This window comes from Loxodonta africana, chromosome 20, assembly GCF_030014295.1.
Source record: "Loxodonta africana isolate mLoxAfr1 chromosome 20, mLoxAfr1.hap2, whole genome shotgun sequence".
In the NCBI taxonomy this organism is placed as follows: domain Eukaryota; kingdom Metazoa; phylum Chordata; class Mammalia; order Proboscidea; family Elephantidae; genus Loxodonta; species Loxodonta africana.
The window spans coordinates 57,610,231-57,637,751 of NC_087361.1; the positions used below are offsets into that span (position 1 = coordinate 57,610,231).

At 48.5% G+C, this 27,521-nt stretch overlaps 1 protein-coding gene across 3 annotated transcripts in view; it reads right to left on the reverse strand.

Moving 5' to 3' along the window:
• Positions 1-27,521, reverse strand: part of RUNX1 (RUNX family transcription factor 1) — a 305,359-nt gene that overhangs the window by 32,922 nt on the left and 244,916 nt on the right. For 2 of the 3 annotated variants that reach the window (XM_064273229.1, XM_064273228.1), the window contains exon 6: positions 24,578-24,766. The exons of the other annotated variant lie outside the window; for it this stretch is intronic. In XM_064273229.1, coding sequence (XP_064129299.1) covers positions 24,578-24,766 — 189 coding nt within the window. The remainder of the gene's footprint in view (positions 1-24,577; positions 24,767-27,521) is intronic. 3 annotated transcript variants of the gene reach the window in all.

The following is a 27,521-nucleotide window of genomic DNA, read 5'->3' on the forward strand; positions in this document are numbered from 1 at the left end:
GCGAAACCATGCATCAGATCCTCAAAATAAGATAGAACTGGTGCAATCAAAAGGTTGGCAGTTCAAGCCCACCCAGAGGTGCCTCAGAAGAAAGGCCTGGCAGCCCACTGACAAATCAGCCACTGAAAACCCTGTGGGCACAGTTCTACTCTGACACACATGGGTCACCATGAGTCGCAGTCAACTCGATGCAACTGGTTTTTAAATCGCCGTGCACGTGCTGAGATGGACACGGGGGATTGCATCCGGGGAGTGGCACCTTTCCCTGCATACAGGTCCATGGGATTCTGAGGGTTATGGGGCTGACTGGGAAGTCCCTGCTGCATTTGTCTCTTTTCTGCCCTGAAACTAAGCCCAAACATCAAATAAAAGTAGGTGTGTGTTGCTGTGCATTCGTAAATAACCCAAGTCAAATATGGAGCTTACCTCTCCTCCTCCCGCTGCTTTGGGGTGGTCGTGGAGGAGGCAGGGTTCCAGAAATGAAGGGTCACGTTGTCACCCTGGTTGCGCCTTCTCTCCTACTATCTACTGCCATAAGGTCAACTCTGACTTATGGCGACCCCATGTGTTACAGAGTAGAACTGCTACGTAGAATTTTCTTGGCTGTAATCTTTATGGAAGCAGATCGCCAGACCTTTCTTCTGCAGTGCGGCCAGGTGGGTTTGAACTGTCACCGTTTTGGTTACTGGTCGAGCACGAATTGCTTGTACCACCCAGGGACCCCGCCTTCTCTTAATGGTCTTACACCACCAGGCGGCCGCAGTGCACTGGCCTTTTGTGGCAAGTGCTCTCATCACCTAAGACAGCGAGCTGGCTGCACTCGTGTCAGTCTGTCTTTCAAGTGGGTTGATCCACAGGGACTTCTCCTGCAATCTCGCAAGCTGTGGCCTGGCTGGCTGAGCCTCCCGATCAGACTGCAGAGCGCCTGCCAGACAGCAATGAAACGCAATTACCCAGGCAAACTTTTGACGAATTTGAGCCCTGGGGCACAGGCTGTTTACCAAAGACTCAAAGCACCGTTTGTACTGGGCAGGACCAGTTGCCTCGTCCTCTCCAGTTCTGGATCCTGCCTGCTGCTGGACTCCAGCAGGATTTCGAGGGGAGCGATAACATCGGGCTCCTCTCCACACCTCAGCACCTCAGGGCCTTTGCTGCGATTCTCAACAAGAAAATGCAAGTACCAACAGAAGCCTCTTACAAGCCCTCCCTTTGTATTCCCTGACTGGCTCTCTCCCTGGCTCTTTTTTAATATTGTGTGTTGCCCGGAAAATGCAGCGGGAAAGCCTCCTGTCACTGTTTTGGGACTGAACCACCTCTGCAATAAACAGGACTTCCCCATGTCTTTGGAAAAAAAACAAACCAGTCTCAACAACGAGTCCCAAGTACTTTCCCCTCAAACTGAACAAAAGCGGCTTCTGAGGAGCTGAGGGAAGAGAAGATAAAGTGAGAAGGGGGGCTGACAAGGAGATTGACAAATGGCTGTCACTTCTGTTCTTCTAACCAAAAAAAACCAAAGCAAATCTGTTGCCTTCGAGTCAATTCTGACACATAGTGACCCTATACGACACAGTAGAACTGCCCCAAGGAGCAGCCGGTGTATTCGAACTGCCGACCTTTTGGTTAGCAGCCAAACCCTTAACCACTGTGCCATCAGGGCCCAAACCCAACTCATTGTCATGGAGTCCATTCCAACTCATGAGGATCCCATGTGGTACAGAGTAGAACTGCTCCATAGGGCTGTCTTGGCTGTAAGCTTTATGAAAGCATGTCACCAGGCCTTTCTTCCACAGTGCTGCTGGGTGGGTTTGAACAGCCAACGTTTAGGTTAGCAGCTGATCACAAACCGCTTGTGTCACCCAGGGACCTTCTGTTTATCTGTGTTTTGTTATTTCTTTTTTTCAGGCAGAGAACAGTGAGGCTGACAAACATGTCCTGAGTCCTTAGCTGAAAACTGTAATTTGATGATGCCCAGGAGAATGGGGGAGGGGGGTCCATTGGCTCCCATGTCCTGATGATGCCTGGGAGAATGGGGCGGGGGGGTCCATTGGCTCCCATGTCCTGACAATGCCTGGGAGAATGGGGGTGCCCATTGGCTCCCATGTCCTGATGATGCCTGGGAGAATGGGGGTGCCCATTGGCTCCCATGTCCTGACGATGCCTGGTAGATTGGGGGGGTCCATTGGCTTCCATGTCCTGACGATGCCTGAGAGAATGGGGAGGTCCATTGGCTCCCATGTCCTGATGATGCCCGGGAGAATGGGGGGGGTCCACTGGCTTCCATGTCCTGTGTCCAGCACACAGTGAAGCCTTCAAGGTGGTGGCAGTGAAACATCTCCAGGGGTGGGGTGGGCGAGGCTGGTCAAGCGGTCCCTCAGGAAGGAGGCTATGATTAGGGATGGGAAGGTAGGAGGGCTGGGAAGACAAGAGAATGAACTTGGAAGGATGGACCTGCAAAAGGCCGGAACCAGAAGAGTCTGGAGGTGTTTTAGTGGAGGTAGGCAACACAGGGACACACTTGAATGCTGGGGAAGGAGGAAAAATGCTGGTGCCCAGGAGACAGCAATGAGATGGGGGCTGGGGAAGGAGGAAGTAGTACGTAAACACTGTATTCTACTTTGGGCTCCAAATCTCTACTTAAATGTGGGAAGCCAGCATCAGGTATTTGGAAAACGGCCCCAGGTGAGGCTGAGGTGCCTAAGGAGGAAGGAAGATGGGGTGGAAAGCAAGAGAGAACAGGGCTGGCCCAGGTGGGAGACAGCAGAAGGGAAGGTAGTGCGTTAGCTTTCGTTAACAGAGCGATGGCGGTGCGAAGGTCTAGAAGGTCGGAGACTTCTCATTTTTTTCTTGTCACAGAAGCAAAGGGAAAGGACCCAAGGAGGGGTGGTGTGCCACCCCCTGTGTGGTACTGCCCGGGGTCCCCCAGGCTCCCAGCGGGGCTCTGGGCAGGAGAAGGGGGAGTCATGGAAATTAGAAGCAGTTTTCTTCTGGGAGTCGGTGCTTTGGGAGGAAGGAAACCGTGTCGGACAGAAAATTCTGAAGTTAGAAGTGTTGCTGTTGTTAGTTGCTGTCACGTTGGCCCCTAACTCATGGTGCCCCCATGCACAACGACATGGGACCATTATGATCCACAAGGTTTTCGTTGGCTGATTTTTAAAAGTTAATTACCAGGCCTTTCTTCTTAGTCTGTCTTAGTCTGGAAGCTCTGCTGAAACCTGTCCAGCATCACAGCAACACACAGGCCTCCACTGACAGCCGGGTGATGGCTGCGCATGAGGTGCACTGGCTGGGAATCGAACCTGGGTCTCCCACATGGAAGGAGAGAATTCTACTGAGTCACCACTGTCCCCACCAAAATTAGGATTAAAACGTCTGAATAAACAGTTTTTGACCTGCTGCCCTGATGACAGGGAAAATCACCCTCAACGACTCCCTCTGATCCTTGACCCTGGAGATCTGGCCTAGGGTCCTGGGTGCCAGAGAAGCAGGAGAGACTTCCTGCCTGCCTGTAACCCTCCTTCCCGGAGAACTTGCTGGTCTCAGTAACATGTTACATTACAGAGGGAGAGGGTGCACCGAGCATGCTCAGCGTTGATTTCCTAGAAGGAATCTCATCAGTCCTTTCCTTAATTTTCAGGATCTTGCAGCCCAGAAGGGGTCCTCATGTCCTCACTCCTCAGGAGGCCTGATGCTTGGAGATGGGTCCAGGAGTGGAGAAGGGGAAGATGCCCTGAAGGAGATGGGTCCTGCAGCAGGGCAAGATCTGGGGAGGTGGAGAGCGTGACAGGAAGGAGCTTTCTGGGTCAGCAAGCCAGTGACCTTTTGGAAGCAGATCGCCAGGCCTGTCTTCTGAGATGCCTCTGCGTGTGTTTGAACCACTAACCTTTCAGCTAGTAGCCGAGGGCTTAACCATTTGTACCACCCAGGGACTCCTAGATAGAAGAGTAGCTGAGTTAAAGTGATTTACACTAAGAAAAGCAGACTGGCCCAACTTGGTCTCTGTGAAGTCCTAGGTCTTGAAGGAATAGACGGCGTGTGTGTTTTCTCCATCTGTCACTGAGGCTGAGTCGGCAACGGGCTTTGTGCTTAACTAAGGGAGAGGGATGGGGCTGCCTGTTTCTTGTCTGAGGACAAGCTGAACAGAGTGACTGCCAGCACCTAAGTGCTTCCCAGCCCAGTTAAGAACTGTCTGTATTGAGAAGGAAGCTGGGAGATTTGTTGAGCCACTCAGGCCTCCAAGACATGGCAGCCAAACTGGTGAAAACAACTGGACTTGTCCACACGAGTCCTCGCTGGAGGCTCTTGCAGAAAAGGGTGGTTTTTGTAATTCAGAGAACCTGTTCTCGAATCTTCCCATGGGCCTGCACCTTGCACAGTCCTATGAGAAGTAAGTCATGTCAGGGTGGCTTTGATCAAATCATGATAATGCAGAGCTATTAGCCTTGAGAAAGGAGGCCGTGGTGGTTCAGCGGTAGAACTCCCGCCTTCCAAGTGGAGACCCAGATCCGACTTCCATTCAGCACACCTCCTGCGCAGCCACTGCCTGTCTGTCAGCGGAGGCTCGTGTGTTGCTGTGGTGCTGAACAGGTTTCAGAGGAGTGCTCGGACTAAGACAGACTAGGACGAAAGTCCTGGTTATCTCCTTCCAAAAATCTGCCAATGAAAACCCTATGGATCACAGTGGTTCAAGCTGGATCGTGCAGGACCGGACAGGGTTTTGTTCTGTTGTGCACAGGGTGACCATAAACCAGGGGCTGACTTGGCAGCAGCTAACAACAACCACCACAGCCTTGAGCAAGTGCCAACCTACACCCAGAATAGCTCCTCCCCCGGAGCCGCCCAGGGCCAGTGTCTTTGAAGAGCAAAGGGGTCCTTGAGGGAGGGTGTGAGCTTCTGCCTCACCTTTGTGTTTCTTCTCAGGGCTCTCATTCAAGCTGGGTGGCACACAAGTGCCAGCAGCCAGCTCTGTTCTCTCTGTTGATCCCAAGGGAAAGGAGGGCTGAACTGGGACCAAACAGTTTGCTATGCTGTCCATGAATACCACAGAGCTGGGGAAAGAGTTCGTCCATGCCTTCTTCTCCGGTCAGTAAAATGTCAGCAACGGATGGGAAAACAAGAAGAGAAAGGCTTTCACTGGAAGACAGGGCTCTGGTTTCTGTGCTGGTGTGGGGTACACCCTACCCACGCACCCCTCTTCTACACCGCACTCTGCTCCTCAGCCCCAGATGACAGGACTTTATTCCACAGCAGGCTATAGGTACCTTGCTTTGGACTAGGAAACTCTCCTTCCTAAGAGAGCTGCTGTTGATATTGTTTGTTTTCGAATTGCTCAAAATAAGGAAAAGTTTATGGAATGAGAGGAGAGGGGATAAAGACAGAAGAGAGGAGACCCCAAGGGGAAAGGAGGCAGCCGACCCAGCATCTCCCAGCCTCCCCTTGCCTTCATCCCTCCCCCTCCCTGTGCCAAATGTGAAAAATAAGCAGACGGAGCCGCCTCTGCTGATGTGTCTAACAAGGCTCTCATTGTCTCAGACAGGTGTGAGATTGGGCTTGATTCGGGGCCAACACCTCCAGTACTGCAGCCAGCTCTGGGAGCCGAAAACATGCACCAACCCTCCAGTAATGCCACTGCAGCCCGCCAGAGACTCAACAATTTAAGGCTTAGCACACGCAACATAAATCAGAGGAGGATGGACCAGCCGGCCGGCAGCTTCTTGGGCAGATGCCTGCAGACTGTCTGCAGATCAGACCCTGCCTGTTTGGGTTATTCGAGCCTTTTTTTTTTTTTTTTGTAATATAAAGATGAGAGCCTGGGTGGAGCTGCTCGCAGAAACACTGGTGTTTGCCCTATCTTGTTCCAACAACCCCTCTTCCACGTAAGTGCTGTTTTGCAGGGACTGCTCAGGGAGGTTGGCCGGGCTGTATCCAAATACCAGAAGTGAATTCAAACTGGAGAGCGCTGTCAGAGTGGAGCCCTTGCCTATGAGAGCTGTCTTGTGTGGCCTTAGGCAAGTCACTTAACCTCCACGACCTCCCAGGTTCTCATCTACCTACAGAGGGACCTGGCCATCTAGTTCTGGTCTAACTTTCTATAACTCTTTCATATTCAAAGGTCAGAAGTTCAAAGCCACTGTAAGAACTGCCCAAATTTGGGAAAATCATCACCCTTGGGAGAAAATTCGCAGCACTGCTAGGCACTGTGTTTCTGCGTGGATCCATTTATTTGATCAAGAGAAGGCCTTTCCACAGGGAAGGAGGGCCTCCCCCTCTTGTCTTGTGGTTTTTCAGACAGCTAGGCAAGGCCAGGAAGACCTGCACACCCAGCACTCGGGAAGCATTCAGTAGCAGCAATAGTGACCCTGGGATTGTGGTATTGAGATCTCAAGAGCCACACGCTATGATGGAAATGACTGTGAGACCCCAGTTGGTGCAAATGGGTAGGCGCTTGATGACTAGCCAAAAGGTTGGTGGTTTGAACCCATCCAGAGATGCCTCAGAAGACAGGCTTGGCCATCTGCTTCTAAAAGTCACAGCCTTGAAAACCGTATGGAGAAGTTCAACTTTGCACACACGGGGTTGCCATGCATCGGAATTGACACAGTGACAGCCATCACCCCCAACAATAATAAATGGGGGTCCTCAAGTGCCCATTTCTCCTGGTTAACTCTGATGCCAGTTTCATTGAGGAGGGAAATTATGGAATTGCAAAGTCTTAGTTTTAAAAGAAGAGACTCCGGAAACCGTCCCACCATGCAGGAGCCTCCTCCCCAGCGTCTCTGCTCCGGGGATTCCTGTGACATTCCTGGGCAGGTCCTGGCCCTGCCATCTGTGCCCTTGCCATGGATTCACAGACAAGGACGTGGTCATCACAGGATTCCTTTATCTGGCCCTGGCTCGCTCCTCTCATTGCCACGTGCTCTCCAGGGAGTAAACGGCATGAAGTTGGCGGCCATGTCCTGACCTGGGATGAGCGGACTGCCTCCCAGCCCCGGCCGCCGCCCCTCCCAGCCCCGGCCTGCCATAGCCGACTCGCCTTCCCACAGCTGCGGCCGCGGGGCTGTCACGCTCACACACCTGTTTGTGCTCATACTTCTGGCCGACAGTCCAAGCCGCTGCCGCAGCGGGCTTTCAAGGCCCCGGCTTGCGGGCGGAATCGGCACAGGGAGGTATTTGCTTAAAATCACACAGGAAGGTGAAACTCGGTTCAGAGAAATCCTTTTGTAGGTGCTTCGTTAAAAATGCCACAGAGGCTGACCATTCACATTCTTTGCATGTGTGTGATTCATGCGAGTGACGGGATGGGCCAGGGCTGGTCTGACTGCTGCCTACGTGGTGGCAGGCACTTAGAAAACCAGTTGCCATGGAGTCAACTCCAACTCTTGGCGACCCCGTGTGTGTCAGAGTAGAAATGTACTCCAAAGGGTTTTCAATGGCTGATTATTTGGAAGTAGATCACCAGGCCTTTCTTCCAAGGCACCTCTGGGTGGACTCAAACCTCCAATCTTTTGGTTAGCAGCAGAGTGCATTCACTGTTTGTACCACTCAGGGATAGACAGGAAGGTCCTATAAACCCAAGCCCGGCCACTTTCCACTCCTCACCAGGCAGCAGTGTTGGGGGTGTTTTGTGGGGCTGAGAAGGATGGAGCACAGTCTTGAGAAGGATAATATATCATTACTTTCAAGATATCTGCACTCCTTAAGTGATGCAAACAGTTAAGTTCTCTGCTGCTAACCCAGAAGTTGGAGGTTTGAGTCCACCCAGAGGTGCCTCAGTAGAAAGGCTTGATGATCGGCTTTTGAAAAATCAGCGGTTGGAAACTCTATGGAGCACAGCTCTGCCTGGACACACATGGGGTCACCAAGAGTCAGAATTCACTCCATGGCAACTGGTTACTTCTTAAGCGTGGCTGCAACAATGGACTCAAACATAGCAATGATTGCAAAGATGCACAGGATCCGGGAAGGTTTCCTTCTATCGTATGTGGGGCTGCCATGAGCTGGAGGTGACTGGATGACAACTAACAACGACACTCCTTTAGCATGAAATTAATGTTGTAAAATGGGGATACAGAGAAGCATATGGTACTCATGAGCCTTTACCATCTCATCAGGGAGACAGCTTACTTAGAGAAAGCCGGGTAAAGCAGAGCATGGTTAGACAGCCCAGTGAGCACTCCCAACAGAAAGCAAGGACGATGTTCTGCTTCCACCTCTGAGGCAGAAGGGCCAATGGAAAGGACATCGGGCCAGTGGTACAAAGACCTGGAGTTCAGGTCTGTCTTTGAGTCTCGCTTTAGTAAAACAGAGCTTCGAGGAAAGAAGTGCAAAATCCTTTCCACTGTTAGCAGTTTGCCGTTCCCATTTGGTCACATCAGAGGGTGGTGATACGTTCTCCTGGTAGAGTTTACCAGAGGAAACAGAACTTGAATGAAAAGGGTGCTCAAACTACTACCACTCTCGTCCACCCTGGGGCTGCTGTCATTCTCCAGGAATAAGAAGACACTGAAGGTAATTAGAAGCCCCTGGGTGGTGCAGGCTTAACATACTCAGCTGCTAACCAAAAGGCTGGATGTTTGAGTTCACCAGAGGCACCTCGGAAGAAAGGCCTGGTGATCTACTTCGGAGATATCAGCCATGGAAAACCTTATGGAGCATAGTTCTGCTCTGACACCTGTGGGCCACCATGAGTCAGAATCCACTGGATGGCAACTGGTTTTTAAAGGTAATTATCACAGAGTAGCTGAGTGGAACATACAAGAGAGGAAGGGTGTGCCACGCCCCGGGGAAACACCAACTCCACCAATAATGACAACAGTAGTGAAAAGAATAACACTGACTATTGAGTGCTTACAGTATACCTGTCTCTATGCTAAACACTGGACTGGTGCCAGGACCCCGTGGATACCAAAATCTGCAGACACTCAAGTCCCGTATATAAAAGGGCGTAGTATTTGCATATAAGCTGTGCCCATGCTCCTGTATACTTTAAGTCATCTCTAGATGACTTATAATACCTGATACAATGCATATGCTTTGCACACAGTTGTTTCAGCACAACTGAAGACTTGCTCGGGAAGGCAGCCTTTCTCTTCTGAGTTTCTTGAGCTCTTCTGGGAATGCTGATGTTGCCTGGACCTTAGCTGAGGCTGATTTGCCCATGAACTTGAAGTTCTGGAGGTTGTAGCACTTTGCAGAGCTAGCCAGCCATCCCTTACTAGCCTGACACTCCTTCCTCTTGCTTACCTCAACCCACTTACATGTAGCCTTTGAGGGATTCCTTTGACCAATTCACTACTTTTTAGGAGCCATTTGTTTACAAAAATAAAGGGTGAACTTAACATAAGTAGTGAGCAGATGAGATGCAAGGTAAAGGATGCTCAAACAACAAATGCTGGAGACACTGAGGGTCCGTGAGGCAGTGGGAGGCTACAGCAGGGGCTGCTGCACAGCATTTCATATGCCTGGATTCAGTGGTGCTCAGAGTGCAGCAAATTCAAGTCTTGCTTTTTTGAACTCTCTCTTTTTTCTCCCCAAATATTTTTGATCCGAGGTTGGTTGAATCATGGATGTGGAACCTGCGGATACAGAGGGCCGACTATACCTGACAAGACTATATCTCACTTGCAATAACTATGTGACTTAATTATTAGAGCAGGGCTTCGAACTGATTTGAACTGGTTTAGTCATGGTCGACCAAGTGAAGCTGGAAAAGACCTGAATTTTTTAAAATTTGGGTGATCCACAAGAAAAGACCAGACTTGGTCTGACAGAGACTAGAGAAATCCTGAGAGTATGGCCCCTAGACACCCTTTTAGCTCAGTACTGAAGTTACTCCTGAGGTTCACCCTTCAGCCAAAGATCAGACAGGCCCATAAAACAGAATGAGACTAAACGGCACACCAGCCCAGGGGGCAAGGACAAGAAGGCAGGAAGGGACAGGAAAGCTGGTAATGGGGAACCCAAGTTTGAGAAGGGGAGAGTATTGACATCATGGGGTTGGCAACCAGTGTCACAAAACAATGTGTATTAATTATTCAATGAGCAACTAATTTGCTCTGGAAACCTTCATCTATAGTACAATAATAAAAAAGAAAAGAAAAAAAATGTGGGTGATCTGGCACCATAACTGGAATGGGAAGGATTATGGGTAGAAGCCATGGAACGGGAGACTTGGAAGAGGTGTAGTGATCCCTTTCGGAAGCCTGATGCCTGATACTGGATTTTTGCCAGGATCGAGGAGCGTGACACACATTCAAAGTGGTATGGTTGGCCGCCATCTTTGAGCGGGGCACCACTGTTGCTGACTCTGTGCAGAATCCGATGGGCAAGAGATCTGGTTGTTGTGCAATGCCTACACCGCCCTTGTTTTCCAAGAGGGAGATTAAGTTTCTAACAGGGCTTCAACCTGTAATTTTTCCCATTCCAGTTATGGTTCTGGTTTACTCAGATTTTAAAAATTCCAGTCTGTTCTGGTGTTGCCTCCTCAGCCAAGACCGAACCGGGAAGAACTGGTTCAAAGCCTTGGATTAGGGTAAACACAGGTAAGCATACCACATGCCAGGCATTGAGTGATTTATGTATATTAACCCATTTAATCCTCACAATTTTACTATGAGTTAAAAAAAAAAAAAGCCAAACCCGTTGCCATCCAGTCGACTCTGACACATATCAACCCCATGTGTTTCAGACAGAACTGTGCTCAATAGGATTTTCAATGGCTGGATGTAAATTTTTGGAAGTAGCTCACCAGGTCTTTCTTCTGAAGTACCTCTGAGTGGACTTGAACCTCCAAACTTTTGGTTAGTAGTGCTTAAGTGTTTGCATCACCTGGGGACTCTTTAGGTACTATTATTACTGTCATGTCCATTTTACAGATGGGTAACAGTGCCGTGGAGTCTGGTGGCACAATGATTAAGAGCTTGGCTGCTAACCAAAAGGTCAGAAGTTCAAATCCACCAGCTGTTCCTTGGAAACCCCATGGCACAGTTCTACTCTATCCCATATAGTCCTATGAGTTGGAATCTACTTGATGGTAATGGGTTTGGTTTGGTTTGGTTAACACTGGTGTAGAGAAGATTTGAGTAATTATGGCAAGGTCACAGAATGAGGAAGGGGCCAAACTGGGATTTGAACTTGAAAGCCCACCCCGCTATGCCAGTCAGAGTATCAGCTTTATGGCTTCAGATCCTGCTTTCCGCATCTGGTGCATTGCGTGGGCTCCTGTGTGTCTTCTGATGATAAAATGGCGAGACCAGCTCTATGCTGACTGATGAGACAAGTGGACAGAGAGCCGGTATTCTACCCGGACATGTCCAGGCCCCTGTTCCCCATCAATGACCAGGAGAAAGTTTGAAAAATAAGAGAAATTTCTTACAAAACCCCTAATGCACCCTCCCCCTCCCCATCTGCCCCAAGGCGTGAAAGAATCAAAAGAGGAAATCGGGAAGAGATTCTGGGATAGAAATAACAAGATTATCCTTTCCCTTCCACCTGAACTGGCCATCCGTAATTGTGCACAAATTCAATTTTAAAGTCATGCTTTGTGATCTGTGGAAAACCATATTAAATTAAACAGATCCCTGTCTGGGCAACAACTTCTCTCATTTAGCAACATGTGGTGGTGACTCAGAGCCTGTGAAAACTCGAGCAAACACACACACACACACACACACACACACACACACACAAACAAGGAAAAAAATGCCTTTTAATCAGAGGCACCAGAGTAGGGGACTCTGAGTTTCCCTGAGAAGCTTGGGGATGACTGTTCCTCCCCGGGAGCTGCAGTATCCAGAATTACAGAATATTTGAGTCTAAAACCACGCGGGTAATTGGTTAATTGCTTGCTCAATAGATGAGGAGCCTGGGGCCAGGTCACAGGGGTGGTCAGTGCCTTAGCAAGAACAGAGGCAGGTCTCCTAGGGTAAAGAGTATTCCTCCCTGACCATAACATGCGCCTCATGGGTGGTTTGTGGCAGGGATTAAATGAACCAACCGATAACACTAAGCCATTCTGGAAATGTGAGCTATGATTATTTTATTGTTATACCACCAAACCAGTTGCCATTGAGTCAGAGTAGAACTGTGCTGCATAGGGTCCCTAGTGGCTGACTTTTTGGAAGTAGATCACCAGGCCTTTCTTCTGAGGCACCTGTAGGTGGACTTAAACCTGCAGCCGTTTGGTTGGCAGCTGAGCTCATTAACGGCTTGCACCCCCCAGGGACCAGTGGGATAAGTGTGAACCAGGCAATGTCCTTGTCATTGTCTCACAGCTGCCACTCCCCAGTAACAGCCCCAGCACAGACACAATCAGATACATGCTGCAGTTTTGAAACTTAAAGAAATTTCAAGAGCTTCAGTGTTCATCCTTACAATGCCAGCCTTGCTGGACAGCCAGCAGAAGCGTGTCTTCAAACTCAGGTGATTACGGTCATTCCAAGGGGTGGGCAGTTCACACCCAGGTAGAGATGAAGGCTGACAGACCTCAAGACAAGTGAGGGGAATAAATCACTTAGTGGGCACAAATGCCAAGTCCAGCCTTTGAGGTTCTGCTGACTTTTACAGATGTTTTAATAATATTATCGTTATGTAAGGGTTGTCATCTGATAGGTGCAAAGAGACACACTAATGGAGTGAGAGTGGCCACAAAGTGCAGCAATCCCCGGAGAGCTGATAAAACAGCCTTGTTCACTTCCCCCTGTGACCTGCAACTCCAAGAAGTACAATAGGTAGCCAGATGATTTCTTCCTCCTTTTTACCTTGAGATATCTTTTTTAAAATCCCAAAGTGAGTGTATGCAGCACGGTAAGCTCTGTGTCTTAAAACTGGCCTTGAAATGACCCAGGCTGGACTCAGAAAGCCGTAGGGTAAAGAGGACTTCTTCCACAGGAGGGGCCAGCAAGTTCCGGAGCTGAGAGAATTAACGCCCCAGACAGGTGAGCTAGTGACGCCCAGGCGAGTGCTGAGTCTCCCGGACTCCTCAGAGATCTTGCCAGAGATGCTCTGCTTTCACGCCCAAATGTATCCACTCCCAACCTCAGAGCCGAGGGTTCGTACAAGTACCAGCATTTGTTGTCCTTGAGTTGCTTCCAACTCACGTATGTCAGAGTACAACTGGGCTCCAGAGGGTTTTCAATGGCTAATTTTTTGAAAGTAGATCACCAGGCCTTCCTTCTGAGGGGCCTCTGGGTGGACTGGAACCTCCAATCTTTCAGTTAGCAGTCAAGCATGTTAACCATCGGTACCACCCAGGGAGTCCTCCAAAGGATCATAGCATATCCCAACCCACACTCCCAGAAGGACTGGGCTTGCCACTGCAGTGGCCTAAATCTTGTTAAATAGAACTTATCATGTCAACTATGGAGGCTCAGATTCAATGACAATGGGCGGAAGAACTAAGATAATGCAAAGAAATAAGCACCGTATCAGGTCCCTGCTCGTGTTTTAAGTTCTGAAATTCCCATTCTTCGCAGTGTTATCCATAGTTTGTTATGATCCACACAGTCGAATGCCTTTGCATAGTCAATAGAACACAGGTAGCCATCTTTCTGGTATTCTCTGCTTTCAGCCAGGATCCATCTGACATCAGCAATGATATCCCTGGTTCCACGTCCTCTTCTGCATTCAGCTTGAATTTTTGGCAGTTCCCTGTTGATGTACTGCTGAAACCATTTTTGAATTATCCTCCACATAACTTTACTTGCATGTGATATTAATGATATTGTTTGATGATTTCCACATTCTTTTGGATCACCTTTCTTTGGAATGGGCACAAATATGGATCTCTTCTAGTCAGTTGGCCAGGCGGCTGTCTTTCAGATTTCCTGGCACAGAGGAATGAGTGCTTCCAGTGTTGCATCCATTTGTTGGAACATCCCAGTATTCCATCAATTCTGGAGCCTTGTTTTTCATTGATGCCTTCCGTGCACCTTGGACTTCTTCCTTCAGTACCATTGGTTCTAGATCATATGTTGCCTCCTAAAATGGCTGAATGTCAACCAGTTATTTTTGGTACAGTGAACTGTGTATTCTTTCCATCTTCAGATGCTTCCTGAGTCATTCAATTGTTTGCCCATATAATCCTTTAATATTACAACTCAAGGCTTGATTTTTTTCTTCAATTCTTTCTGTTTGAGAAATGTCAATTGTGTTCTTCCTTTTTGGTTTCCTAACTCCAAGTCTTTGCACGTTTCATTATAATACTTTACTTCGTCTTCATGAGCCACCCTTTGAAATCTTCTGTTTAGCTCTTTTACTTCATCATTTCTTCCTTTAGCTTCAGCTACTCTCTATTCAAGAGCAAGTTTCAGAGTCTCTTCTGACATCCATTTTGATCTTTTAAAAAAATCTTTTCTGTCTTTTTAAAGACCTTTTGTTTTCTTCACGTATGATGGCCTTGATGTCATCCACAACCCCTCTGGTCTCTGGCCATTGGTATTCAACGTGTCGGATCTATCCTTGAGATGCCGTCTAAATCGTATCTTGGCTCTCATGGACTTGTTCTCATTTTCTTCAGATTTGACTTTAACTTGTGTGTGAACAATGGTTGACCTTTTGGGAGGTAGATTGCCAGGACTTTTGGTTAGAAGCTGAGTGTGTTAACCATTTGTACCACTGAGGGACTCCCTGCCTTTACGAAGGGATAACTCCTGGTATCTATGGAGATTAGATTTGGAAGATGCTTTTCAAAATCTTAAAACTATATATAAAAAAACCCAAAAGCCCACTGCCATTGAGTCAATTCCTACTCATAGCGACGCTATAGGACAAAAACTATATATGGAGTGTTTTAAACCCCGAATAGGACCCTACCCCTTGCTGTCGATTGCAACTCATAGCAACCCCGTGTTTTACAGAGTACAACTGCTCCATAGAGTTTTTCCGGCTATAATCTTTATGGAAGCAGATCACCAGGCCATTCTTTCATGGCACCACTGGGTGGGTTTGAACCGCCAACCTTTCCGTTAGTAGTTGAGTGCTAACCATTTGTGCCACCCAGGGGCCAAACAGGTCCCTAAGGTCATGAGAAATCATGATAGTGCCCAGGTCTGAAGAAACGACTCTTTTCTCCCCAACTTCTACTGCCCATGGCTCATTCAGAGACTTGGCATCACGTTTGTTTTTTTCTTGAAAATTCTTATTTCCTTTAAATGGTAGATGTTACATTCTGTGCTATTTAGGACAGCCTGAACTAGCTAAAACCCAATCTGAAGGCTTTCTATAGTTTGAGACTCAGAAATCAGCTGGCTCAGAAATGCTGCATTCCTTTTTTTTCCATAGCCATCCACGGGACAAAAAATAAACATGGTTGGCCAATGTTTGTTTTTAGGGTGAGTTCTGCTACTCTTCTTTTTTTGTAATTTACCATGGTTAGTAACTGAGTCTCTCGTATCAAAACATAAAATGTTCTGCCAGAAGGAGATTACGGAAGAAAAGTCTATGGAAAGAAACTGGATTTGTCAGCGAAGGTTTTGTTTACAGGGGTTTTGCAATAGGTATGTCTAATCTCCGTAACAATCTGCTGTCCTGCAGCTTTGAAGGCAGTTGTTCAATATTCAGAAGCCGGTGTGGGGCTAAGGCTCTGAAAGAGAAATGTGAAAATACGACACACGTAAACCCTGACGTGGCTATCGATTACCAAAGCAAGACAATCCCTCCGCTTCTAGTCAGACATCCTCCCCCAGGAGTCAGGTTGTGGGGTTCTTGGGGCCAGAAGGAAATAATGAAAAGAAGAAATAAAGAGATAAGCAATTACAGCTCCTTGGGATCATTTAAGTCACAAACGCTGAACTTCCAAAAGCCCCCAAATAACTGAATTAGAGCGGAGCTGCCTTTTTCTTCCATGTTGTGAGACAGTAATTCAAGTGATTACAAACAAGCCGGTCTGAAGAACTCAGGCTGGAAGGCAAACACAGCGGATAGCTTTCCAGCCAGAGCCTTTTCCTCCTATCAGCACACAGTGTTTGTTCTTCTCTTGGTACAAACTTGTGGTAAACTCTGATACCACTTCATGGCTATAGCCAAAGTTTCTTTTTTTAAATATTCAAACTTGAAAGGCTGTCTTTGGGTGATTTGTAAATTTGGGATAAGGAGCTACCATCCTTTCAAAATGAGGTCTGGCCCACAGTGCCTTGCCATTTTAAAAGAAGGATGCTTGCTTTAAAACAACAGCCATACGCCTAGCTCCGGGAGGTCAAATTCTTGAGTCCTTCCCAACCGGCTGGCTTTGGTCTTCATGCCATCTTCTGCTCCTATGCTTACTACGGCCAGCTGTGCCCTGGGCTCTGCGGGGCTAGGGTTCGAGGCATTGAGAGACCTGTCTCCTAGTCTGTATTGCTCCCATAACCCAAGGGTAGAACCATGGGGACAGGGAAGAGCCACCTTTTTCTACCAGTGCTGGGCCCTCAGTTCTATCTGCTTAGGTGCTCTAGAAAATATTAAGCAATGTCTGATGTCATCTAGGAGAAAACTCCTTCACTCTCCTGGCTGGGAACAAATGTGCCGTGATGCAGAATCCCAGCAAATGATGGGCACTAGGAGTAGCCAGAAGACACGTGGAGGCATTCCAGGAGACGCTGAGTTCAATCTACCTGCCCCTCACATCTGTTCTGGGGGACGGACATGGGAACGTTATCTCTGGATTCACCAATGCTACTGGCAAGGGTCTGATGTCCCCTGTCCCTTCTGCCTTGCTGTGGTGTGTTGGATGGTGGCCTCCAAAAAGGAATGTCCACGCCCTAATCTCTGCAGCCTGTGAATGTGACCTTACGGGAAAAAAGGGTCTTTGCAGATATAATTAAATTAAGGATCTTGGGATGAGATCATCCCGGAATATCCAGGTGGGCCCTAAATCTAATGACAAGTGTCCTTATGAAAGAAAGAGGAGAAGACACACAGGAGAGGCCCTGCAAAGATGGAGGCAGAGGTTGCAGTGATGCTGCCACAAGCCAAGAAACCTGGAGCCACCAGAAGCTGGAGGGGGCAAGGAAGGATTCTCCTCTAGAGCCCTCAGAGGGAGCACAGCCTCTGGAGCCGTGAAAGAATGAGTTTCTGTTGTTTTGTGGTAATTTTTTACAGCACTATTGTAAAATTCTACACTTGGTATTGTTGATGCTAATCCTAATAGCTAACAATAACTGAATGTTAACCATGGAGTGGCTCTAACACCCGGTCCTACGATGTGTAAGTAGAATTACTAGTCCCATTTTGCAGATGGGGAATACGAGGCTTTAAGGGGTTAAGTAACTTGCCAAAAGTCCTAAAGCAATATGTGGTTGTCGCCAGCTTTGGATTGTGGCTGTCTGTCCAGCCCTAATTCTTAGCCACTATGCTATGGGGTCACTAGGAGTTGGGATTGACTCAACAGCATCAGGTTTGGTTTTGGTTTTATGCTCTCCTCGGAGCCCTGGTGGCACAGTGGTTAAGAGCTCAGCTGCTAACCAAAAGGTCAGCAGTTTGAATCCACCAGCTGCTCCTTGGAAACTCTTTGGGGAGGTTCTACTCTGTCCTGTAGGGTTGCTATGAGTCAGGATCACTTGATGGCAAGGGTGCGCTCTGCTTAGATGAAATACAATCAAAATGTTCTTTAAAAGAAAGGATGGTGAAACTACGACTCGCTTACTTTGGTCATCAGGAAAGACCAATCTCTAGAAAAGGACATTGCATTTGGTAAAGCTGAGGGACAGCAAAAACAAGGGAAACCCTCCATGAGATGGATTGACACAACTGCTGTATGGACTCAGAGATACCAACTAGATCATGAAGATGGTGCAGAACCCCACATTTTGTCTTGTCTTGTTAAACATGAGTAGGAACTGACTCGACAGCAACCAGGGTGGATTACCCAGGAAGCAAGGTAAGCATGGGCTTACTTGTGCTTACTTACTAATCCATAGTGACCAGTGGTGAAGCCATGTAAAGCTGGTCACTACCTTGCCTACCTTGCTCACTGGGTCATCTGCCCTGTCAGAGACTGTAAATTTGAAAAGAGGCTTTGGTTCTGTAGGAAAGTGCTGTGGGGCTGGGAGAGAGACAGATGCCAGCCACACCTAGAAGCAGAATCTTTGATGTGGTGAAAAAATGTGAAATTGTTCACTACAGATGGTCTGGTAAGCAAGGTAAGCACTGTGCCTGTTGGATAATCCGCCCTTGACAGCAACTGATAACAACATGGCGTGCTGTTTTTCTTGGCTGTTAGAGTCCAGCTTAACCCTGCTGCTGTTTAACCATCGATACCAAATGCTGAGCCGGCTGTACCTGGTTCCCAATAACTAACACTGACAAGTGCTCCCACTACAGCCCTGTTAAAACTATTCATCTTCTGAAAACTTACTCGTATCTCTGTATGTGCTGGCTGAAAAGAGTAAGAGAAACACTCAGAAGGAATTCAGTCCACAGAAGGAATTCAGTCCACAGAAGGAATATTTTATCGTTTAGATCAAGCCATAAAGTGGACCCCTCTTTCCTTCTAATTTAAAGGGGGTGTTCACAAGGCACCAACAATCTGCTACCCAAAACAGGGTCTGATCACTTGACTGACACCCCTGAAAACATGTGGTCTGAATAATTTACTAGGGTGCTGGGAACTTGCCAGGCTGGCCAGACCTTGAAGGGCTGGTTTACTGGGCACTTAGCTGCAAGGTGCTTACAAATGCATTACAGGTCTTTGAGCAGCGCTGGTGGTGCAGCGGTTAAGGGCTTGCCTGCTAAACAAAAGGCTGGCAGTTTGAATCCACCAGCCACTCCTTGGAAGCCCTACGGGGCAGCTCTACTCTGTTCCATAGGGTCACTATGAGTCCGCATCAGCTCGAAGGCAACGGGTTTGATTTGTTGTTGTTGATTCAAGGCAGTATGGAGTCCCTGGGTAGTGCAGACAGTTAATGCGCTTAGGTAGATGAGGCAGCAAAGGCCTCACTCAGGGTGGTGTGTTTTTTTATTTTACAGAAAATACTTAGCTTTTTTCCCATCCTTTCTCCTTCTCTGAATGTCGGCAATGCGTTTCATTAGTTTGACTGTCAAACTGAGCTTTAGAGTTCACATGGCAGCAGCTAAGAACACAGAAAACAGTAACAGGTCCATCTCCTGCCTGAGAGGCTTCTAGGTCTGTTAACTTGTAGCCTCTCTGCCCGCTGCTGCAGCCGCACAGGACGCCTGGCTTCACTGCACCTGCTCAGGCAGGCTCTCCACTCTTCTTCCCCTCCACTATCTTCTCTTCTTGCTTCTTCTTCCTCCCTCCCTTCCTTCCTCCTTATTCGTGGAAACACCTGATCCATATCTGTTTTCAGCGTAAGACTTAGACGCGCAGACCTTGAAAGGATCTCCGACCCACTACCCCTAGATAAGAGTTACTGTTAAATAACACCATTCACTTTCCATCTTTACAGCAAGTCTTCTGTGTTGATTTGTAGCACTCAGAATGCTTTGTGTAATCACTAAATGGCCACTTACAGTTTTACACATGAGACTTCCCGGAGTTTTATTGTACCCTCCACTGCCAAGGTAGTCAAACAGTCTCCACTCTCCTTTTTTTCTTTTTCAACTTCTAGGACTGCTGGAAGGAGGGAAGGAAGGAAGTAAGGGAGGGAGGGAGGGAGGGAAGGAAGGAAGGAGGGAGGGAGGGAGCGAGGAAGGAGGGAAGGAAGGAGGGAAGGAGGGAAGGAAGGAGGGAAGGAGGGAGGGAGGGAAGGAGGGAGGGAAGGAGGGAGGGAAGGAGGGAGGGAAGGAGGGAGGGAGAGACAGGAAGGCAGGAGGGAGGGAAGGAGGGAGGGAAGGAGGGAGGGAGACAGGAAGGCAGGAGGGAGGGAAGGAGGGAGAGACGGGAAGGAAGGAGGAGGGAGGGAGGGAAGGAGGGAGAGACTGACAGGAAGGAAAGAGGGAAGGAGGGAGGGAAGGAGGAAGAGACAGGAAGGAAGGAGGGAGGGAGGGAGGGAGAGATAAGGAAGGAGGGAAGAAGGGAGGGAGGGAAGGAGGGAAGAAGGGAGGGAGGGAAGGAGGGAGAGATAGGAAGGAAGGAGGGAGGCAGGGAGGGAGGGAGCGACAGGAAGGAAGGAGGGAGGGAGAGACAGACAGGAAGGAGGGAGGGAGAGACAGACAGGAAGGAGGGAGGGAGAGACAGACAGGAAGGAGGGAGGGAGGGAGAGAAGCCCTCTTCCTGTCCACACATCTCTCTTAGAGATTCATTATTCTGGGTTAAATATTGTCCTTTTCTCCCCATCTTTAAAAACAGATGGTGTGCATCCAAAGGAGAGGATTTACCAGGGTACCCACTGCAGAGTCTGGTCCCTAAGCAGGTGCACAGGGCCTGAAAGTCAGCACCATTATGAAGGTCTGATCATAACAGAACACATACAGTGCAGGACAGCCAAGCGAGTGCCTAGTCCAACATCCCCCACCTGTCCCTTGGCGACTGGGATTCTACCTGACACTGATGGGTCCTGTGTCTAACGGATCCTTGATTAAAGAATGTGGGCACAGAAGTACCTGCCTCTTCTCCAGCAGCACTCAATCTGGAGTCAGAAAGGAGTGGGTTTGAGTGTCAGTTCCATCACCTACTGTCCTGGAGATGCCGGACAATTTTTAACCTCTGGGTTCAGTTTCTAAATCTGTAAACCATACTACAAGACTGTTGTGAGAACAAAACAATGTCTACGAAGGGTCTGACCCATGCCAAAATATCTCAGCTGGTCAAGTTGAAGAGTCAAATCTTACACCCAGACGTTCTTGGCAACACACACAAGAACCACAAAGCAGGTCTCATAATTTTTCTGGTTGCGACAGTTTTCTGCACCATCAGAGATTACTCGGTCCCCATCTTCCCAGAAAGGAGGAAGTGACATACTTTTAAATGTGGTTCATCATTTTTGGTAAATCAGGAGTCAAATTCTTAAAATGACTTGCCCTGGATGCCTGAGGTCCTCTCCATGGGAGGAGTGACTGAACCGGCAGTACGGCTGTTTCTCTGGAATCTTCTGGTTGGATCTTTTAAAAGGACAGGTGCACCTTTTCCTCCCCATGGATATAAGAGAATGATAAAACCAGACTGTAGAAATTTATGATGTCTTGGCTTGCATAACTGTGTGCCCAGGACATAAATGGCCTGCTATTCAGTTTTTAAGACCTGGTAAAATAGGAAGTTGAAATTAACCTCAGCCCCTTTATAGTTAAAACCTCAACAAATAAACAGTGGTTTGGTGGCATGGCAACCTGCCTCCCTCTCCATCTGTGCCCGGTGTCAGATCATTGCAGATGTCTGTTCCGAGGGGTTCTCAAGCACATCTGATTCTAGGTAAATAGAGGCATTATTCTATATCCGTGATTTCCTACCCACAGAGCTAAGGGGGCAGGGCTGTCCCTCCCCACGAAGTTATGGCACGATGGCGTCGCCCAGCCTCCCTGTAAACCCCAGCGGTCTCCCAAGCCCCCTGGTTGCAGACATTTCACTGACGCTGAAGACATTCACTCGTCAGCCCAGTGCTGCTGCAGAGCTGCTCTGAGAACTTTGGGGTGCTTTTTCTTAAACATGACTGCTGCCATTTCAAAGGGAGCCATAAACACACGTGGTATTTTTGTGTTAAGTGTCTTCTTACATGTAATATCGAAGCTCCATGGCTAAGCCTGGAAATGAACCATTTTCCTACGTGTAAAGAACAAAATGAAGGCTCCAGCTGCAAGAGACTTTAATATTATCCCTGTTAATGTTCTAATTTCAGGAAAAATCTCAAGGGTCTAACTCAAAGCACACTAGGGTAAAACAGCATTTTCTTTTGGGGGGGAAAAAAAGAGGAAAAGTGGTTTTACATGAAAATATCCCAGATACTTATTTTTTAAAAGTTGTTCCTACAACTTTACCAGTGAAGCACTGAATATTAAATACATATTTTGGAAACAGAGCTCAGCAGCAACACAGTTAACACGTTCTTTAAAGTGGGACTCCTCCCTGGGGAGCTCTCAGAGCCAGCTGTTATTGCTTCGATGCTGCAGAAAGAGGTTTTAAAAGGAATAAGGAAGGACTGATGGCCCCATGTTAGACCTGACACTCTGCTAGGCACACAGTATTTTCAGAGTAGCTGAAGAATTCATGTCCGCGGTAATGCCTGCCCCACAGGGCTGCTGGCTGCTGAGGAAAGAATTCAATAGGCCTCCCCACCTTTTTTCTTTTTTGGCTCAGTGACCACATCTGATAAAGAGGGAGATCGGATGTGATCCTTGCCAAAATTATCTGAAACAAAGCAGAGTCAGTGGTGACAACCTCAGTTTGCCCCTCTGTGGGTGAATTTTCCATTGCCCTTAAAAGGCACTTTTAAAAATGCTTAATATTTTTAGTTCCAGTATTAGCTGGAAAAAGGTCCCTGGGTGGTGCAGATGTTTTGGACTCAACTACTAACCTAAAGGGCTGTGGTTCAAACTCACTCAGTGGCACTGAGGAAGAAAGGCCTGGCCATCTGTTTCCATAAGGATAAAGCCAAGAAAACCCTATGGAGCAGTCTACTCTGTAACACATGGGGTCGCCGTGAATCCGGATGGACTCAACAGCAGCAGGTTTGGTTTTTGTTTTTTTATTAGTGGGAAAGGGGTCCATGGGTGATGCAAATGGTTAACACACTCAGCCGCTAACAGAAAGGTTGGAGGTTTGAGTGCACCCAGAGGCACGTCGGTAGAAAGGCCTGGTGATCTACTTTTGGAAAATCAGTCATCGAAAACCCTATGGAGCACAGAAATACTCTGACACATGTGAGGTCCCCATAAGTCAGAGTCAACTCCATGGCAACCGGTTATCAGTAGGAAAAGGCACAGCCCTTTGTCCACTTGTCTAACGGTCAGTTAGACGACGAGGGAACGAGAAGAAAGACTTCCCTCGGTTGTTTTACACGTGGAGCCCGGGAGACGTAAACCCACGTAAAGGACCCTAAACAGAAGGCGGGGAAAACCTTGTGAGTGCTTTGTTTTCTTTAGAAGAAAAGTATCATTTCACCCCAGCCCAGCCCTCTCACTTAAAGTGCCATTTTACCTCATTTACCACCCACCCTGTGTTTTGGAATGTCTTTTAAAAAATCAATATGCATTTTTGAATAATTATCCATGATTATTAAGCACCAGGCAACAGATGATTTCACGGCTCCGCTTCCTAAGATGAGAACTTAGATGAAAAGCAGCCCCAAAACATAAAGCTTTGGGTTTCTGTTTGTATAAAAAAGGGCTAAACTACAGAGAGGCCACTTAGCAGCTTCCAGCGTTGTATTTTATTGGAAAGTTTCTTTGGGAATTTTTCACTCCTATGAAAGAACCTTTCCAGAAGCATAGCTACAGAAGTTGATCATGGCCCCTCCTCATGCTCTGGGAAAGAGAGAGGGTTCACGTGTGCTAACCCCGAAGAGCACTAAAACCAAACACCAAACCATTGCCTTCAAGTCAATTCCGACTCATGGCGAGCCATGTGTTACAGAGTAGGACTGTGCTCCGTAGGGTCTTCTTGGCTATAATCTTTACGGGAGCAGATGGCCAGGCCCTTCTTCATGGCACCGCAGGGTGGGGTAGAACCACCAACCGCTAGGGCTGTAGTCTAGTAGTTGAAAGCAAACCCTTTCGGCACTCAGGGACCACAAAGGAGCGTTACTGGCCAGGAAAATCTAAAGAATGTAAGATGCCTGTACACACACAAGGCAGTCCACTGAGGGAAAGAGCATTAAGGACCAGCACAGGCCTGGGGGAGCCAATCAGTGCTGGCATCCCTGAGGCGCTGGCACCTTACCGGAGATGTGCTGCTCAACTTCCTCTGCCTTCGTCACACCTGCTGCCTTCAGCACACTCAGCCGCCCTGCACGGCTCAGAGAAAATGCTGCCATTGCGCCCACTGCCAGTGACACTCGGAGCAACCAGTGAGGCCAGGGGTTCCCACAGGGTAAAGGATTTTGTCTGTGGGGTCTCCAGAGCTTTGTGCGTTACTGAATTTGGCAGAGTGGGTTTTACGCGATTACTGCATTTTACAGTGTGTTTGCAATCACCAGCTAGCACCACGGGGTGGGGGTGGAGCTGCATTCTTTAATGATTCTCAGAAAATACTCTTTATATGACGGCATCTATACATTCCTAGTATTTCTTTGTATTTTTTAATCCTGAAAAAGCATATATTTGATTCAAAACCCCACAAATAATCTGAAGATGACAAGAACTTGAAACATGTCTACCTTCAGTTTGTCTGATGTGTGATCTGTATCTTCAAACCTAACAGGTAAGTCAGAAAATAGCATAGCTAAAGATGATCGTAAAAAACTCAAGAGTGTATATGTGTATATATGTACACACACACACACACACACACACACACACACACACACACACACACCCCATACCTCCTGTATGCAGTGCGGCTCCACCTGGGATCTTATTACAACATAGATTCTGACTCAGTAGGCCTGGGGTGGGACCCAACACGCTGCACGACTAACGAGCTTCCGGGTCTTGGGGTGCTGCTGGTCCCAGGCCCACCCTGTGAGCTTTGAGGAGATGCCGCTTGGCCTGGCGGCCAGGTCTGTGGCTAGTGGCCCAGGAGACAGGTGGGTGGCGGGTTCTTGCGGGTACTTACCCTGAATCTGACTCTGAGGCTGAGGGTTAAAGGCAGTGGCGTGGTTCACGGAAGAGCGGCTGGGTGTGGGGGCTGGGTGGTGCGGGCTGACCCTCATGGCTGTGCGCCGTAGCTGCTCCAGCTCACTGAGACGCTCGGAGAAGGACAAGCTCCCCGGCTTGGCCTGGTCATCTAGCTTCTGCCGGTGTCCTAGTGGGGGTGGGGGTGGGGAGGGGGAGAGATCAGAGAATGTTCTGTGGGTTTTCTAAAACTGGCGCTTTCTTGTCTTTCCCCTCCTTTTCCCCACACCGAATGTGGATATGCAGAGATTTGCCAAGGTGGGGTCTCCCAGGGGTGCTCGGAGCTGCTATCCACAAAGCCGACTGGGCCCTCTGCCACACTGGCCACAGGGTCCTCCCAGCCCACCTTCTGCACCCATCTCCACTGGGCAGGAAGCAGTGGACAGACAGGGCTTAGTGGTGGGTGGACGGCAAGGGAGGTGTGCTGGCTGCTGGCGCTGGGCCACACGCCATGGCTGAGCTATGGCAGCAGGAAAGGTAACTTCCAGGGGCTCACACACTGCCGGACAGCAGCTCCTGACTGCAAACCCAACTACCCAACCACAGGCAGGTTCCAGAGGCAGGAGAGTGGGCCCTGGAGCTCAGCGACCACCCCTTCACAAAGGAAACGCGGTGTGGCTGGGAACCCACAGGCCCTGGGGAGGCCCTCGGCCTATCTCTCCCTCCTCATGAGCTTTTTGGGAGCCTGCTCTCTTCCTGGAAGCCAACCTCCCGCTGCACTCCCTCAGAGGGAGTTGACAGGAGGTTGTGGCCTGCCATGTCCAGCGTTCCCAGCAGGCTGAGCCTACCGAGGCCCCAGGAGAGCCACTGGTTGACTTGGTGAGGTTCTCCACGTGGCTTAGAAATCCAAGATGGCCCCTCAGTGTCTGTGGAGTCAGGTGGCCTCTCCTCACTCCTCAGCAAAATCACTATCACCAGGCCAGGCCAGGAGGGTGGGCCCATCTCTCTTTGTCTACCATCAACATGCCTTTGAACTAGAGACTGAGCCCTAAGCCACAGGGGCAAGGAGTATACCCGCCCACTCCCTCTAACCCCTGTGGTTTGAATAAAGACGCATTGACCATCTCACACACAAAAAACCCTGATTGTCAAGCCTCCCCAGAACAAGACTGGAGAGGCCTGCTTGTCACCACAATAAAGTGTTCTTTCACTTGCCCTAACTCAGCCTTCAATTAGAAAGAGGATCCTTGATTCCACTGCCAGCCAGGGGTAAGAGCAGGGGTGGGGGAGGTATGTTCTCAGTTCCCAATCGCCTCAATTATAAAATTAAATTTTATAACTTGTATTATGGCCCCAAATCTCCGTGCCTTGCCGTTTCTGCCTGCTGTCAGGCCCTTGGCACAGTTTACATGGTCTCAAATTCCAGGCCTGAAGAAGGGCCCACTATATTGCAGTGATTTTATCATTAACAAGAGCTGTTTGGCTCCAAAATGAGGAAAAATACTTAAGCATAATATTTGCACAGTTGAAATGCACTGCTCCCTCTTTCATTTGTCACCAATGCAAATCTGGACTCTGATTCAGCGCCCCGGCCCACAACTCGACTTGAAGCAAAACACCCTGAGTCACAAAGGCACACACGTGAGGTCTCTTCAGGGGTGAGTATTTTAAGCACCGGCCTGTGGACTAAAAGCTGTGGGGTCAGGTCCTGGAGCAACCCCATCCTCCCACTTCCTTAGAAGCATGGCAGCATCTTTTTCTAGAACATTCTGTTTCTCTCAGTCATGGTGGTAACTCAGCGTCTCTCTCTAATGGACCTCTCCTCAGTGCCTACCTCCTCTTTGTGGCTGATTCACAACTTCCTGATGACCAGACAGAGAAACCTGAAGTTTTCTTGCAGAAAAACAAACAATCCCCACTCAAAATCCATTCAAAACACAACAATTCAGCCCTTTAAATATCTACCTAATGTCTGGGAGTCAAGGAGAGATGAAGGCAGGATATGTAATAGCTGTCTGCTCCAGTTTAATTGTCAATTTAGCATTATTGAAAGGATTGTTGTTGTTGGTTGCCATCAAGTCTATTCCGACTCACGGGGACCCCGCGTGTGCAGAGTAGAACTGCTCCGTATGTTTTCAAGGCTGTGACCTTTCGGAAGTAGATCCTCAGGTCTGTCTCCTGAACCACCTCTGGGTGGGTTTGAATTGCCAACCTTTTGACTAGCAGTTGAACACTTAGTAGTTTGTGCTACCTATGGCCTAAGGAAGGACAAATGCTTCTGGAAAGTTCTACCACCTCAGATAGAATGCCGATCAACGATGTAATGGTGCAGAGGCTTCTAGCAGGTTTAATTCAAAGAAACTTCCCATTCCTTGGGCGCCCAGTGGTGCTTTGAAGAACACCGGGTCAAGGACAGCAAGTGACCCCAGGGAATGATGTGCACAAGATCTTTCTGGATACATGGCACTCGGCGTGGTGACGTCTATGTCAGCCTCTGATAAAGGTCACTTAACTGTGTCTGCCTCAGCCACCAAGCGTGGGGACACAAGCCACCAGGAAACCCAGCAGGAACAAGTCATTTCAGGTAAGCCACTTCTGTGGACACATGCGACATGAGATTATCTTTTTACTTGTCCCCCCTCATTGCCCTATGCTTAAAAAAAAAAAAAAAGTTTGAACATGTGAGCAATTTCTGTACCAGCTGACACCTGCCAAAATTGTAGTCATTTACAGAGATTAACTGATGACTGTCTGCTTTAGCAGGAATGTTTGGGCATAGCTCTCAGAGAAAGCAATTCTTCACTCTAAGCTATTTCCTAAGCCCTAAGAGTCTCGGGCTGGTTTAGTGCTGGAGGGTGGGGGAGAATTCATTCCACACCCTGCCCAAGCTGATCCTGGGAACGGCAGTAATCGTCCTGCTTCTGCATGGATCTGGGAGCCCCTTA